General features: G+C 40.9%; 2 protein-coding genes across 8 annotated transcripts in view; one reads left to right on the forward strand and one right to left on the reverse strand.

Annotated features, from left to right (window-relative positions):
• The window catches only part of HEATR5B (HEAT repeat containing 5B), a 64,064-nt gene extending 55,872 nt beyond the window's left edge, over nt 1-8,192 (reverse strand). The window contains 5 exon segments of the mRNA XM_086631624.1: nt 5-154; nt 1,218-1,326; nt 3,696-3,907; nt 4,443-4,611; nt 8,158-8,192. Of these exon segments, the coding sequence (XP_086487750.1) occupies nt 5-154; nt 1,218-1,326; nt 3,696-3,907; nt 4,443-4,568 (597 nt within the window). The 5' untranslated portion in view covers nt 4,569-4,611; nt 8,158-8,192.
• Nucleotides 8,193-8,250: 58 nt separating this feature from the next.
• On the forward strand, nt 8,251-15,999 carry GPATCH11 (G-patch domain containing 11). Of its 7 annotated transcripts, XM_086631632.1 has the most exons (10): nt 8,251-8,284; nt 8,611-8,734; nt 8,828-9,054; nt 9,874-9,915; nt 9,995-10,115; nt 10,849-10,939; nt 12,110-12,214; nt 13,032-13,113; nt 13,667-13,752; nt 15,818-15,999. In XM_086631632.1, exons 2-9 carry the CDS (start codon nt 8,688-8,690, stop codon nt 13,720-13,722), a joined length of 771 nt encoding a protein of 256 aa, XP_086487758.1. In that variant the 5' UTR covers nt 8,251-8,284; nt 8,611-8,687; the 3' UTR covers nt 13,723-13,752; nt 15,818-15,999. The 7 variants fall into 7 exon arrangements, with proteins under 7 accessions (XP_086487758.1, XP_086487757.1, XP_086487762.1 ...); XM_086631631.1 differs by having other exon boundaries at nt 13,667-15,999; XM_086631636.1 differs by lacking the exon at nt 8,251-8,284 and having other exon boundaries at nt 8,657-8,734; nt 8,822-9,054; nt 9,874-9,919; nt 10,002-10,115; nt 13,667-15,999.
• The last annotated feature ends 42 nt before the right edge of the window (nt 16,000-16,041 follow it).

Here is a 16,041-nt window from a genome sequence, read left to right on the forward strand (position 1 = left end):
CCACCTTAGCCACTGCGCATCGTACAGCCATAGACCGGTCCGTCAACAGAGATCGGGCATTCTTATAAATATCACGGTGACAAGAAGCTGCTGCTCCTCCAAGTCCATTTAGGACTTTCTGTAAACTCATCAGAATTTCACTGCGGCCCTGAGACTGCACACACACACAAAAAAACATTTATGCAAAAACGTTGACACTACTTATATCAAGAAACAGGTGCATAATTCTGCATTTCCCTGTTTCTGTGCAGAAATATTTCAGAAACATTGATAATACAGTTCACTGAAGTCATATACAACCAATACCTAGCTGGTTTTAAATAGCAGTAAGCACTATATACAGCTTTATAAAACTGTCGCAGCTGTCACATAAATTAAGACAATCCAACAAATTTGCCCTAGACAAGATGCTTCTGTCCTGCCTCACCATTTATCTGCTGCAGCCTTAGGAAAAAAGAAAATTAACAGTTGATATGAGAGAACAGGAAGCCCAGGTAGTCAACAGGGTCCTACTATACCTGCACACAGGCAGGAATTTGCAGTTGGAGGGCATCAAAGGAGAGGAGAAAAAAAAAAAAAAAAAAAAAACACAAAGAAAAAAAAAAAAAAAAACAACAAACACAAACCACACATGTACAATGACACAGCTGAAGAAAACAGCTGCCAGGTCAAGATCCACACAATCAGTACTCCTTCCAACTTGTCATAGATGTCAAAAAAAAACAAACCCTCAAACAAAAACCCAACAGAGCTATTTGCTTCATTTCAGACTCACTGACAGCCCAGGACACATTCTCTCAATATTATGACACACTCTTTTCAGGGCACAATGTATCCTGTCCACATGCAGAGTAACATCTTTGTTGCAAAAATTACGTATATTTGTCATTAATTTTTAAAAAACTGAATATTTATTCAGAGTATACAAGCAGAAATCCTAACACAGTAGTTAGAAATGGTACATACAATCATTTTACAATTTTTATTATTGATGCCACTATGAAGCAACTACTATAACATTCACACGACAAATCCATAAACTCTCTGCAGTAAAAATACAGGCACATGTTTAACTCGATACTAACTACGTAAGTGATTTGCATTTTTCTATGTAAAAAGCAAACAATCCAGGCATTTTGGTAAACACCTTTGGAGGAAGCAGGTTTCAGTTTAAATGGCATCAAGACCAAATATATATTAAATAACCTGAAACTTACCTCTGCACTTTTCAGAGACTTTAAAAGATTATTTACTGTTTCCGGAAAAGAACTACCCAGCATTCTGCCCATTTTTTCATAAAACGCTCCAACACATGCCACAGCAGCCCTACGAAAAAATGCATTAATCGGTGTACTCTTTTTCTGTATCATCTAAACAAAGACAAATACTTAAATAGAAATGTATGTTTGAATCATCATTGATGAATAAAAATCTATTTATTATCCACTAGTTAGACTGGCTGTTTAACATTCTGCATTTCAATCACTTGTTTACAGAAAAAGGTAACAGAAAAGTTTATAGCTTCTAAGAACACAAATGTATTTGAATGGCTATTATTACAGGATCTACACATAAAGCGAGAAATTCCAGAGAAGACAAGCATATGCTGAAATCTTAGCAAGATTAGGGCGTTGTGTGTTTCAATAAACTGTCTCTTTTCCAAGCACCTGCAAGGCTGTAAAGAAGATAACCCCTACCCTTTAACATATCCTGATATGTTTTTGTAGATACCGAATCATATTTTCTTTTCAGGCCTAAGAACTTAATACACATAAATTATTGCATAACACAACAAAATTTATGGGCACTGTAAAAATCGCTGGATCCATAAACAGTTCTTTCCTTTCCCTGCCACTTGAGACTAGGAATATTTTAAGTAACACCATACTGCAGCTATATATACAAATTGCTCCAGGACAGTCATAGAAGCAGCTCCTGAAAACGTGCACTCCTCCATCACAAAGGAACAAGGCTATTTTTTTTTCTAAAAACTGAAATTCTTAGGTAAATTACTTTTTAATAAAGTTATTTGTTACAAACTCATTACAGCCTACCCCTTAACAGGCATGTCTCCTGTACAATTCTTCTACACAAACACCAAAACCTGAAGTTTGAAATTATATAGTAAAAAACCTATTGGACTATCATTTGAGTGGGTAGCATAAGTTCGATAGCATGTTATAGTACAAAACCCTTCCCACTTACACAAGTTCCCCACAGAGCTGCAACAGCTTCAAATAAAAGGACAGAATCTGCCCAAATAGTGACTATTTCAGATTTTGTTAAATCCTACTGTTATGATAATATCCGAAGGCAAGCCCAAACTGGGGTTCACTAGACACTGTGAGCACATGAAGCAGTATGTGTGGGAAAGTACTAAAAACAGTTTCAGCAGAAGCTGTCTGTGGTATAACCAAATCCCTACCAGTAAGACTGCTCCTGTATGTAAAGATGAACTGGATCGCACATACATGCACACACACATCCAAATATACAGACTCTGTTTGAGGCACTTGCGTGATGTATCACAGCAGGGGAATACAAATCGGTGACGTTTGATGGGGAAAAAAAGACTTGAAAATTTGGTTACAATTCTCTGAGCAGAAATAATGCTCTTTTTGGACAATCTGCAAGTTCCACCTTAAATGGGGTACCTGAGTGCAGTCAGCAATAATCCCACTGGTGGAATTTCATAGAATCATAGAATCATAGAATGGTTAGGGCTGGAAGGGACCTTCAAAGGTCATCTAGTCCAACCCCCCTGCAAGGAACAGGGATATCTCCAACTAGATCAGGTTGCTCAGGGCCTTGTCCAACCTGGCCTTGAACGTCTCCAGGGATGGAGCATCCACCACCTCTCTGGGCAACCTGTTCCAGTGTTCTACCACTCTCATAGTAAAAAATTTTTTCCTAATATCCAACCTGAACCTACCTCCCTCTATTTTAAAACCATTACCCCTTGTCCTATCATAACTGGCCCTCCTGAACAGCGTCTCCCCATCTTTCCTGTAGGCTCCCTTGAGGTACTGGAAGACCGCTATAAGGTCACCCCAGAGCCTCCTCTTCTCCAGGCTGAACAGCCCCAACTCTTTCAGCCTGTCCTCATAGGAAAGGAGCTCCAGCCCTCTTATCATCTTCGTGGCCCTCCTCTGGACCCTCTCCAACTGGTCCATGTCCTTCTTATGTTGGGGACTCCAGAACTGGACGCAGTACTCCAAGTGAGGTCTCACGAGGGCAGAGTAGAGGGGGAGAATCACCTCCCTCGACCTGCTGGCCACGCTCCTCTTGATGCAGCCCAGGACGCGGTTGGCCTTCTGGGCCGCAAGAGCACATTGCCGGCTCATATTGAGCTTCTCGAATTTATGAATGAATGAATCAATGAATTTATTCATTGCATTACTTCATCAACTGTTATCCTCTCCACGACACAAACACGTGAAGAAACATAAGATAGTCCCTTGTCTAGAGGAAAGCATCTCGCTTTCAAATAGCTGTGTATGTGTCACCTTTGAGTCCTGTCCTCCACAACCTCAATCCTGCTCTTTTCTCTGCTACATCAAGCATATGAGAACTCCAAATGAGCATACAAAACGTAAGTAAACGTAATATGCACATATACAAGCAAATTATTCTGTAATATCCAGGACCACTTTGTTTAAAAATCATTCCCCTTTCCCTAAGAATATTAAACATACAGTTTTGTGGGCAGGTAGGCTGCAGTATCATCTTTGCTCTTGATGATGTCATTACACTTGTCAAGCGTCTGAAAAACAGTAAACGTGTCTCCAATGCTGTAGAGCGCAGCAAGATTTTTTGCTAGCAGTTTTCGCGTAGGTGGCCCAGGGGAACTGCTGATGAGTCCTGTTAGCTGTTCTACAAGTTTCTTCTGTTTTTCCTTGACATCTGTCTGTTAATGGATCAAAAATTAGTCATTTAATCGTGTTTCTTGTCTCCAACATCCAGAAGAACCTACAAGAGACTGAAGTAAATCTCATACCACTCCCACTTGTATGTAATTTAGCAAATTGCTTGTCTCACAGAGATTTGAGATAGCATTCAATAATAGCAGAGACAGATGCCAAATGCTCAGAAGCAGCTGTTATTTAATTTTTACTTTTCAAAAATACTTACTAAAAATACAGTAATACCTGCCTAGCACATCTTTTAATCCTCCTTACCATCAAGAATCCCAACTCTGAGAGGGAAGGTTTTGCCTTCCAAATATTTATGACAACAAAGAACTCAAAGCAAGCTACGTGTTAGATAACAGAAAGTCATTAGTGACTGTCTACAATTAAACACTTAAAAGCTACAAACTAATACAGAGGCTCTTCAGGCTGAATCTGAAATCACACAGTTGTCACTTGGCCATTACTTGTCAACTTTCTCTAGCATGAAATTAATACAAATGTTTTAGAAGAGGAACAAAACCATTACATTACCTTGTTAGCAGCTACCAGCACTTTATCCAAAAATCTTAACCACTCAAAGATAAAGACCGGTCTCTTTGCTTCTGTGATTTGAGCTAATGCTTCTTCGTTCAATAACAAACTATGAGCCAGCTCCATAGCTAGTTACATTCCAGTTTTATTGTAAATTTCTGATGCAAATCTAAAATAAAAATGTAAATATTAGTATAAAGTATAATACAACAGTACAAAGCTTTGAAAATCAAATGAAAATACGAAGATGAAATCTACAGACTACAGTATTATGGTTCCAGCTTGCTTAGACTTGTCTTAGCTAAGCAGTCCCACAAAAACTACTCACATTTTCACAACTGAGTACATCCTTTAGTATTTCAGGGAATAGAGTTCCTAATTGTAAAAAGAGCACCTACAGGCAACTTCAGGGTGCTAACTCAGTCAAGAAAAATATACTGAAGTCCCTGTTTAAAGAAAAAGAAAAAAAAAACACCAACAGGAGAGATAAGGGAGTCATCTCATTGTCTCCTCTTACATAAAACAGAGTAAGGATTGTCCCTAATCAAGACTCTTGACCACACTCCCGAAGCTTGGGCATGAACCTGGCCACCTTCTCAACATCCTCAAAAGACAAGGTGAGAAGGAAACAAGCCTATCACAAGCAGGATTTTCCACCCATCACAAATCTGAGAGACAGAAACAGTGACAGCATTTGGCATCACCAACCTGAGACTTCCCAGATCGCACGAGCCTTGCTTTGAGGGCTGTACAAATAACCCCTCTGAAACCCAGCAAGCCTTATGTGCGACAGCCTGTAACACAAGCTGCAGCCAAATGACTGCAAGTCTCCCCAACAGATCAAACAGCGAGTGTGGGGCAGCAGCAAGGCACCACCAAAAGCACACTATCATTGTAAGCAAACACTCTGCAGACAACTTAACCTTAGCAATCCACATTTAAACATAGTTGTTTAATGCAGAACAGCTAGGAAAAACAAACAAACAAACTAACCTTATCTAAAAACCACAAAATAAAGCCAACCGTCTTCAGCAAAAAGAAACCCAGAAAGAAAGGAAAAAAAAAAACAACACACAACCCCAAAACCTGAATGCAGTGATGCTGAAACTAGGATCTCAGGCAAAACAAAAAAAGCAAAGCAACTAAGGAGTATTATGCAAGACATCATCTTTCAACAGCTGCATTATTCCACTTGTACTCTCAAGTGCGCACAGCTGCTTCCTCATTCGTGGTCAAACCCAACCAATTCTTTAAGTCAAACAAAGTGATTTAAATTAAATTCATAGATTCATAGATTTCTAGGTTGGAAAAGACCTTAGAGATCATCCAGTCCAACCATCAGATAATTTTTTTTAAACAGTCTCTAGATTAGGCAGTAGTAAAAGATGACATATTAATACTACAACTGCATTACAGTTCTAAATTCACCTTAATGATTTGGTGCTGAAGAAACTAAAGCACCACAATGTCTGTAATACTAAGCTTGTTACCTACTCTTTGGTACTTTGAATTATAATATTCTTCACTACATACATCTCCCACAACAGATCAGCAAAAGCACATACAGCCCTCCCCTCGACATCTCCAAAGACATCTCTGGCTTTTTTTTCTTTTAAATCAGAAAGAATTGAGGAGGTATTGCTTGTCAATACTGCACAGAGATATCGCCACCTCAAAACATTTTTACATGACAGCAGAGAGAAATGCAATGAATAATGGCACTATGATTCTTTGGATATCATCTCTCCTGGTTTTAGATGGGACAGAGTTAGTTCTTCTTTTAAGCAGCTACAAGAGCTCTGCATTTTGGTTTTAGCCTGGGATTCACCATGAGAAGAATGTTGACAGTGCACTGATGTTTATAGTTGGTGCTGAGACATCAAGGACTTTTCAGCTTCTCATGTTTTGCCAGTGTGCAGGAGCACAACAGGCCAGGGGGAAGCAAGGCCAGGACAAAGGGCCCGCAACTCCCCTTATGATTTGAACTTAGATTTAGGATTGAGGGCTAAATTGGCCAATGGAGTGTTCCATATCATGCGACATCATGACTAGCATAAAGATGAGGATTGACCAGAAAGAAGGGCTTTTGCTCTTCCAGGTGCTCTCAGAGTGCTCTCTCTGCTTCTCGCTATCTTTTCAGGCCTCTCGCCCATCCAGGATTGCGGTGCTAGGACCTATCTGTTTCAGGACCATTAGCCAGGACGGGACAGGTGTTGGTCACCAGGTGGTGAGCAATTTCACTGTGCATCACTTGTTTGTATATATTATTATCATTATACAGATATATACATATATTCATTATTATTATTAAATTGTTCTTATCTCAACCCATGGGTATCCTTCTCTTCCCCTTTAATTCTCTTCCCTATCCTCTGGGGGTGGGAGTGAGCTAGCTGCTGTGTGGTGTTCAGTTGCCAGCCAGCCTAAACAGCACAGCTCATTACTCCTTTTCCTCCCCAGAAAGAAGAGCCATGAACTCCTTAGACACCTTCCACAGACTCCCTTACCTCTTCATCTAAATTTAGGATGCACGAGCTCTGCGCCACCAAATCCGCACATACATTCAGCTGTGCCGTCGAAGCACAAGGGATCGGATACAAGAACAACTACAGGAATATTCAGCTAATTGAAGACTCAAGAGCCTAACGTACAGCTACGCAGGTAGGCAATCCAAAGCTCAACTTCATTGGCCAAAGGTTTGCTCCAAAATCCACTGAGGAATGCCTACCAAGTTCTACCGATTCTGGCAAGGGCTGGATCTTACTGTGCATGTTACAAGTAATAAATACACGGCTGTCTCCCACAGGATGCAGAGCAAAAGCCTACCAAAGTCAACTACCATCCACTAAGTTATGCTGAAGCATTACAGCTCATAAAACGTTCAGATGTCCTAGAGTTCCTTTCTATTCTCCAGCTATTTCTCTGTAGCCTATTTAGATCTCCATCACACACGCACTTCAGCAGACTGAGAAAGGTGAAAAACGGCCAAGCCTAGGAGAAGTGGCATCCTCCTGAAGAACCGCGGCAGGTGAGAAGGCTCTTGTGCCCGGGTCCTCCGACCCGCGTCGGTTACTGTAACCCACTGCAGCACCTCTCTCCGTGCACCTGGCCTGGTTCGACCCCCCGCCCCAAGAAGTAACGCCTCGAGACCGCATCGCGGAGCGCGCTGTACGCCAACTCCTCAGAAAAGGAAAAGCAAAGAAAAGAAAAGAAAAAAAAATATTTATTTATGAATTCTGGCCAAACAACAGCCAGAAGCGCACTGCCTTCCGCACGCACACACCCCACACGAACGCACGCACACCCGCCCGCAACCGCGCCTCTCCTCCCGGGGGCGGAGGGGGAAGCGCGGACCCCACTGGCGCGCTCCGCCGCCGACCTCCGCGCTGGGCTGACGCCGCCCGCCCGCCCGCCGCCGGTCACGGTGACGGTCACGGCGGCCGCGTCCCGCCAGCTCCGGACTGCGCGGGACGTGACAGCGCGGTGGCGGTCACGGGCACGCGTGGGCACGCTTCCACGGCACGCGCCCCCCTCCCCCGCCGCGCCGGCACCGCCCCGGGCCGCGCAGCGAGGCGCCCCCAGCCGCGCGGCCATCACCGGCGGCCTCGGCTGCTCCAGGCGCCCGCCCGGCTAGCAGGGAGGGAGGGAAGCGGCGGAGCAGGGAGAGGGGACACGAACGGCTTCACCTCCAGGCCCCGCGCCAGCCCCGACCTACCTCGGCAGCGCGGAGGCACCTGCGGCCGCACAGCAGGAAGCGGGAGGCGCGCAGGCGCGGGCCGGCGGGGGCGGCCGCGCGCAGGCGCCGGGAGCGGGCCGGGCCGAGCGGAGCGGAGCGGAGGCGGGTGAGCGGGCGGATTCCCGCGGCAGCCGCTGCGTTTAGCTGCGGCTTGGCGGGCGCCGTGGCAGCGGGCAAAGGCTTCGGGGGGGTTGAGAGGCGTCGCGGCTGCCGGTGGTCGGCGGTAGCGGAGCCCGGAAAAACGCGTGGTGGGCGTGAAGCCGAGCGGGGGTGGCCCAAGCCCGAGCGGGGGTGGCCCAACCCGACCCGGTCCGGCGTCCCCTCGGTCTCACGTGTGTTCGTCCATCAGTGCCGCAACCCTCCGGTTTCCGGCCGCGTACCGAGCGCGGTGGACCTAAGCGGCAAGTTTTTCTTGCGGGTTCTGCGTTTCAGGTAACCGGCAGCGAAATAAAACGCCTCATTGACAGTGTTTGTAGGAAAGGGGTCGGAGCAAGACGTGCGTGCTAAAGATGGAGGAAGATGAAGAGGAAGACTACATGTCTGATTTATTTATTAAGTAAGTAGGTGGCTCTTTTTATCTCTCTTAAGTGATTGTAAATATGTTAAAAAAAAAGAAGTGCTAATATTTGCTGGAATTATTAACTCTTAGACAGGACGTAAGGCCAGGCTTGCCCATGGTGAGGCGGGTGAAGGAAGCTATTCAGAAAGAAGAAAAGCAAAAAGAAGCCAATGAGAAGAACAGACAAAAGAGTATAAAAGAAGAAGAAAAAGAGAGACGTGACTTGGTATTGAAAAGTGCATTAGGCAATGAGAACAAAGGCTTTGCTTTGCTCCAGAAGATGGGCTACAAGAGCGGCCAGGCCCTTGGCAAAAGTGGTAAGCTTGTCACTGCTTGGAAACATGTGCCTATATTCAGGTGTACCTTTATATTTTATAGACTGCAGCTGCCACTTCATTTATAGACAAGGTCAATAGGTGCCTCTCTGAGAGCCCTAGCGTTACTGAACTGTCAATGTGTAGTGGCAGGAGAAAAGATGAGACTGAATCTCTAAAAACTGAAATGAAAACGGTACAGGCTATTGAGAGATGTAAGGCAAGCAGCAGTACTTGCTGCTCAGTAAATGCACTTCCAGATGCGCATGCCTACATTAAGGACGTTTCGATGGACTTACAAAGCTAATAGGGTTCAAAAAGACATCAGGCCCTCTCTTTGAATTTATAGTTGGACTCTGAAAAAGAGATGGTGTGCACTGGACTACCCTTATGAAGCCTTAATAGACGAAGTAAAACAGAACTGCTGTGCCGGTTCAGCATGTCTCTAGCAGACAATCGGCGAATGAATTAGCCCAGACAAATTCTTTATTTTCACAGAAGGCTGTAACAAAGCAGTCTTCATCACAGGTATGTTACGCCTGTCAAATCAACACCATTTTCTTTCAATGGGTAGTGTCCTGAAAAAAGCATATAGCAATCCAGCAGACAAGCCAAAAAAAGAGAGGGAGTTCCAGTTCAGCTGGATCATTTGTAATGCACTAAATATACATTGATTTGGGATTTTTCAACTTCCAAGCAACAAAATCACAAGATAATGTACATATTTAATGGCAAAAGCAGCTTGCCTTCTTGAATATACTGCACAAATCATAGTTTGAGAAAGACCTGATTTCTTAAATTGGCCTATTTTTTCTCTCACAGGAGAAGGCATTGTTGAACCTATTCCTCTGAACATTAAAACAGGTTTGTGATACTTCCTAATTTACTTAGTTGGATATCAGAGCTTCTCAACTGCTTACATTCATCGTTTGAACTTACATAGGCAGAAGTGGGCTTGGTCACGAGGAATTAAAAAAGCGTAAAGCTGAAGAAAAACTGGAAAACTATAGACAAAAACTCCATATGAAAAAACAAGCAAATGAACAAGCTGCAGATCAGTTCAGGTAAAACGATGTAACTGAAATTCCAAGCAATGTCTAAACAACCATTCTTTTTATGCTTTAAGTTTTGTAATTCTTTTAATGTGTTACTGTTTTTGAATGTTGCTTGAATGAGAGGTAGGAGGTGAAATACAGAGTAATTATTGTTCAGTTCTAAAGCAAAAGCAGATGAACACTGTAATGCTAAAAGTGTGTGCTGTGTCATTTATTCTTGTAAATGTTAATGCAGACAACACACATGCTAACTTTTCTCAAGTCATTTGCAACTTCTTAAATCAGAGAACTGTGTCATCTTTTTTAATGTAAAAACCACAGATAATCTTGCAGTGTTGCTATAACAGTTTTAAAAATCAGGGTAATTTTTTTCTGGTTTATTGTTGCTATTTTCTCCTGACTTGCTTGTTGTATGTGGAGAAGAAAAGTCTAGGGAAGGCTGTATCTTTTGCAGATGTTTAGTGAACCACTTTTTTCATGTCTTACGAAAACCTGGTGGAGAAACAGTATTCAGTGTAGCGTGATCAAAAAAGCTCTGTCTTGAAGGAATAATTCCCAAGAAATACATGCGTGCTCCCATAGAATCAACATCAGAAGCACTTCTTAACTTCAATGTTATCCTGGTCTGAGAGAATTGGGAGGGCTACAATATTAGATTCTCTGTTTAAGAAAAGCTGTCAACTGTAATACATCTCGCTGTTTGTTTACCTGTTTATTTCAGCTATCTACTTTTTCTTAACAGAATAAGATTCAAAAACAAACAAGAAGAACGTAAGATGGAAGGGGATCTTCGAAAAAGCCAGAAGGCCTGCCAGCAATTAGACATGCAAAAAGTGAGACCTATATTTTTTGGGGTTGGAAGGAAGGCTTGTAGGTTAGAGATACAGGCTACAAACAAAGGAGCGATTCAATTTTTGGAAGTTCTCTAAAAGTGTGGCATAACTAGCCTGAAGTCTTGGTGTTCAGTAACACTAAAGTCCTTTCAAAATATTTCAGAGTATATGTTTACACCATTAAGATATTTGAAGTTGTACACCAACCTCACGGTACCTTATGCGAGGACCCATGTTAATTTGTGTCATCAGAGCTCACCTGCTTTTGGTCCTGCATTCTTTGGTTACTTTTGAGCTGTTTGCATATCTTTCAGCAGCCAATGTCAGGCTGCCCCAAATGATGGTGCTGTTTGTTTGCCTCAAAGGAGGGAGCAACATCATCACAGAATGGTTGAAGTTTGAAGGGACTCTAGAGGTCATCTTGTCCAACCCTCCTGCTTCGGCAGGGTCACCTAAAGAGATTGTCCAGGACAATGTCCAGACAGCTCTTCAGTACCTCCAAGGATGGGGATAATCACTGAGGCAATTGGCAGATTCACCAAAGAAGCATTTAAACAAAAGACAAACCCAAAACAAAGTACCTTCCACCTGCAAGGAATAACATGGGCAATAGCAGTGAACTACTATAAATTTTTTGCCACTTGAAAACTTCAGGTATTTTTCTTTATTAATCTGTTAAGAGGTTAATGCTGCCCCACAAGTTCTGCTGAGATTGTTTGATACTCCTTAGTCTGCTTCAGACGAAGTTGGCTGAATTTGTTTAGGTCATCTTTGTTGACTCTTCTTTTAACTTTACCTGAGGTGGATTAGGAAGCACTGCATAATCTCTCAGTAAAATGACTTGGGGCAGCATGTCTTCAACTGATAAAAAAGGGTATCTCTTCACAGCCTTGGTGTGAGATTATGTTGTTGTGTAGCCTTACACGTACTGAACATAGGTAGAATAGAACTTTATATTAGCATGTATTTACTTGTTTTTAAAAAAGTGAATAATCCTTCTTGTGGACCACTGTACTTATTTTCCCACTACAGCTTTAGTAATTCTTGGTTATACTCTACAAGAAAGTTTTAAAACCTAACATCTCACCTATTGGAAATTGGTTTTATCCAGCACGTTACAAAAACACTACAAAGGTAGATAATTTTCACTTAAATCCTTCATTATTTAAGGATATTGATGTTCCCAAGGAGGCTTGGTATTGGATACAACCTGAAGAGGAAGACAAAAAGGATGAGGAAGACAAGGAAGATGAATGCACAAGCTCGGACTTAAGTGTAAGCTCTGCAACTAAATTAATGGCTTGATTCAGAATTAAATTTAACGTTCCTTTAAAAAGTATGTATCTATACATACGTACATGTATAAAGGATGTATGTATACGTGTGTCATTTTCCAAGCTGTAGTGAATAGTCTCTTTGCAGTCTCAGAGCAGTGATATTTACAGCAGTTACATGATGAAATATAAAACACTAAACCACTGATTTATTGCTCATCTGTTTTGAAGCTAATCTTTGGAAAAAGTAGTCTAGAAATTAAATTCTAAATGTTTCTGTGTCTTAGCCAAGATATGCATGATCACGTATTTGATCAAAGCTATTTTCTTTTGAGTTTTAATTTTTGGATGCCTCATCTCATGTCTTAGGCTGAGTTTTAGAATCACTAAGTAATTTCTGAAAATGTTTCACAGATTATCTCAAGATGGACACTGGAAATTCACATTTTTTTAAGAATTAGATTACACAGCTGTTCTTAGCCTTATGTGTTTGATTTGCAGAGATTAGGTGTGAAAACTTCCACCAAAAATAACATACTTGAAATAAGGTAGCTAGGAAATATTTTTAGCTCTCTCTTCGGTGCAGGTTTCTTAGCTGGAAAGAATGATGAGCAAACAACAACCATTAACTTTCCAGAGATGATGAATTCCTGTGCCATATGCTACAAATTTGGGAAACCTTATGCCTTACTGAGCTACAGTATTGTGTAGCTTTTCCATAGCAAAAGGTTAAACAATCTATTTTAGCAAAGCTAGTAGCTCAAACTCCTTTATGTCACATGAGCCTCAGATCGTTGCATACCTGTACATGTCTCTAGGTATCAGAAAAGCTACACATCCTGACTGCTTATTTGAGAGAACAACACTTTTATTGCATTTGGTGTGGAACAACCTATGAAGGTGAGAGTAAACCTGTCTTATGTTTTACTTTGCTTATGCAGCTAGACTCAAATAGTACAATATATCCTTTATGTCTCTGTTACTGCCGTTTTTTAAATCTACATAGCAAATTTTCTTTCCAGGCTGTTTTTTGCACAAAGCCTTGTATATTTTGATTATAAGCCAGTTTTTAGGTGTTTACATGCGCACACACACACAAAAAAAAAACCCCAACCAACCATGCTGACATTTATTTGAATTGGTATTCATATTAATTTTGTTTTGAGAAAACAAAATTCAGATATTAAAAATAGTACCATAAAAAGCTGCAAAAGATTGCAGGTGTTTCTGAAACAGTTAGAACACTATGCAATTTCACTGCACCAAAGAGGGCAGAATTTGTGTTCCCTATTTAAAACAAAGTTTGGATTTAATAACTTGCAAACTGTCTTGAATTCTATTATTTAATCTGCTTTACATGGACTCTTCAAATAACACTAGCAACTTTCCTGCCACCCCCCCAAGCCTTTCCTCTGAGCTGGAATTACTCACTTTCTCTCTGCTTATCCTGTAGACTCTGAAGACTTATCTTCAAACTGCCCTGGAGACAGTGCTGCAGATCATGATTAAAGCCTTTCTAAAGGAGCGAGTCCTAGATAAGTATGTATAGTTCATAATACTTTTTGGAACGTTTGGAGCTGTGCCATACTGAAGAATTCACACTGAAGTATGCAGAAGAATAGTTATGTTGACAGGTTAAACTCACATTTCTGAAGCATCTTACAGATTTTCTGCTCGATGCACAATTTAACAGGAATTAAAGCTTTGCATTTATAATTGGAACTACCATAATTGAGGGGCAGGTTAAGCCTTCCACAGTCCTTCGTTATTCCTTGCCCAACTGAGTAAGATCAGCTGATAACAAAATTCAGGTTTGAATAAAGGAATAAATATTGGCTAGTTACTCTGTCGTGTAATGTGTTAAACAGTTTTTTTTCCATCTTTGCAGAGATGACTAAGCATCAGACTTTCTTTCCTTACTATATTACACCTAGTGGGAGAAAAAGCTTGTGAAACATTACAGTGACGTTATTTGAACCAATATTCTGTTGTACATAAAGGTGCATATTTTGCATAACTAAATAGTACTAGATCATGTTGTGGAGTTGTAGGGGTTTTTTATATAAAAAAATACATTTTAATAGACATTTGTAGAGAACAGCAGTTGCTACTGTAAACAGTCACTGATAGAAAGGTACTGCTGAAGTGTACAAATACTACAAAAAAAGTATCAAAATCTACTGGGACAAGCTCGATATTACTTAATAGTAAGAAGGTAATGGTATTATGGGTGCTCTGTTCAAGAACTGTAAAGGATATTCAACCAGAGTTTGTCACATACCAATATATTGTAAGAGTAGTTTTATGGGTGAAAGGAAAGTGAAAGTGGAACTAGTGGTATTTTGTCTGTGTCAGGATATCATTTGTCCCATATCTTGACCACTGCAAATAAATACTTATTAGTCCAGGATAGTGAAATGCTGTCTGTATTTGTCATTCATGATAAGGAGAAAAAAATAAAAAACTTTAGGCCTTACAAAAGGATCTAAAATCAGATTCTCGTTTAGCAGCAAATACTTGAAGCAGATCAGCAATAATTTCCAGAGGAATATAAAAATTACTATGTGTTCATTTATATTATTCCTTTTAACCAAGCACCCACTTTTAACTTATTTAACATTTCAGAAAAAGCATACACTTTACTACATGTAGTACCTATTTGTCTGCTTAGAAATCCCTGCTTGTTTGCCTTTATGGAGTTATGTGGGCTCCACAGCAATAAATAGTTTGACTAGATACAGCTCAAAGACAATAATCTGAAGGACTAATATTCCTGTCTTTTGTTCTGGCTCCCTACCACCCCACGCACAGTTCTTCCAATCTAGGCAAGTCTGAACTCTTTGAAGCAAATAACTAAAAAGTAACAGGCAAACTGCTGTTACCTTTTTTGGGGCTGACAGTAAGGCCATCAGAGGTATTCAATATGCTTGTTAAGGGTTAGACACGCCTCAGTATTACAATAAGGGATTAAAACCTAGTATTATGGGAGATAAATTTTAAGGTGCTCTTTCAGCACAGGATTGCAAATGGTTACTACTGAGGAAACTCTAGATAATTTTGCTATATTAAGAGTATCTTAAGTGTTCCTTTCAGAAAAAAAAAAAAAAGAATCTCAGAACCTAAGGTTTTTAAAAGTTTAGAAAAAATCTAAACCAGTTTTCCTAGAACCTGAATGCTTACTTTAAAAGTATGCATTTTTAAATTCTAGAGCACTGAAGGTTCAACAGGTGTGTAGAGAGAATAAAGTTCACCTTAAAGAACTGAAATTCAGTGAAGAGTAAACCACACCTATTCCTATTATCTTTTCTACCAAAATTAGTCTTGGTATTAATTGGGAGCATTCTAGTAATTATTAAAAACATCAAAAACATCACTGAACACATCAGAAAGGTTGAAGTCACATACCACAAGACAGCACTTCTTCCATGGAAAGCAATAGATAACCTCAAACGATAATGGATATAGCACATGGTAAGACGATGCATACAGGGATTTGCCACAGGCCATTTAGCACCATGTCAACTTAATTTTCAAGGAGACAAGGACTAGGTTCCTGTACTTACTGTACAATATAGTTCAGCTCATCCACAACCTGTGTTTTCAGGTAAAAGTCACAAGTGATTGCTTGCAGAAGTACGCTGTCCTGATCTGCAGCTGATGGGCATGAATGGCGATGTGACTGACCCTTTTGGCCAACAAGCTCCTTAACGGCAGGAAGGTGAAACACCAAGAAAAAGACATGTCCTACGTCTTGCTGTTGCTTCTGGCATTTACTGTTACTTTGTCAGTTTCAACAGACATCAAACTCTGGATTTAAACACAGCCTGA

The sequence above is a fragment of the Tauraco erythrolophus genome, chromosome 2 (genome assembly GCF_009769465.1).
Source record: "Tauraco erythrolophus isolate bTauEry1 chromosome 2, bTauEry1.pri, whole genome shotgun sequence".
In the NCBI taxonomy this organism is placed as follows: domain Eukaryota; kingdom Metazoa; phylum Chordata; class Aves; order Musophagiformes; family Musophagidae; genus Tauraco; species Tauraco erythrolophus.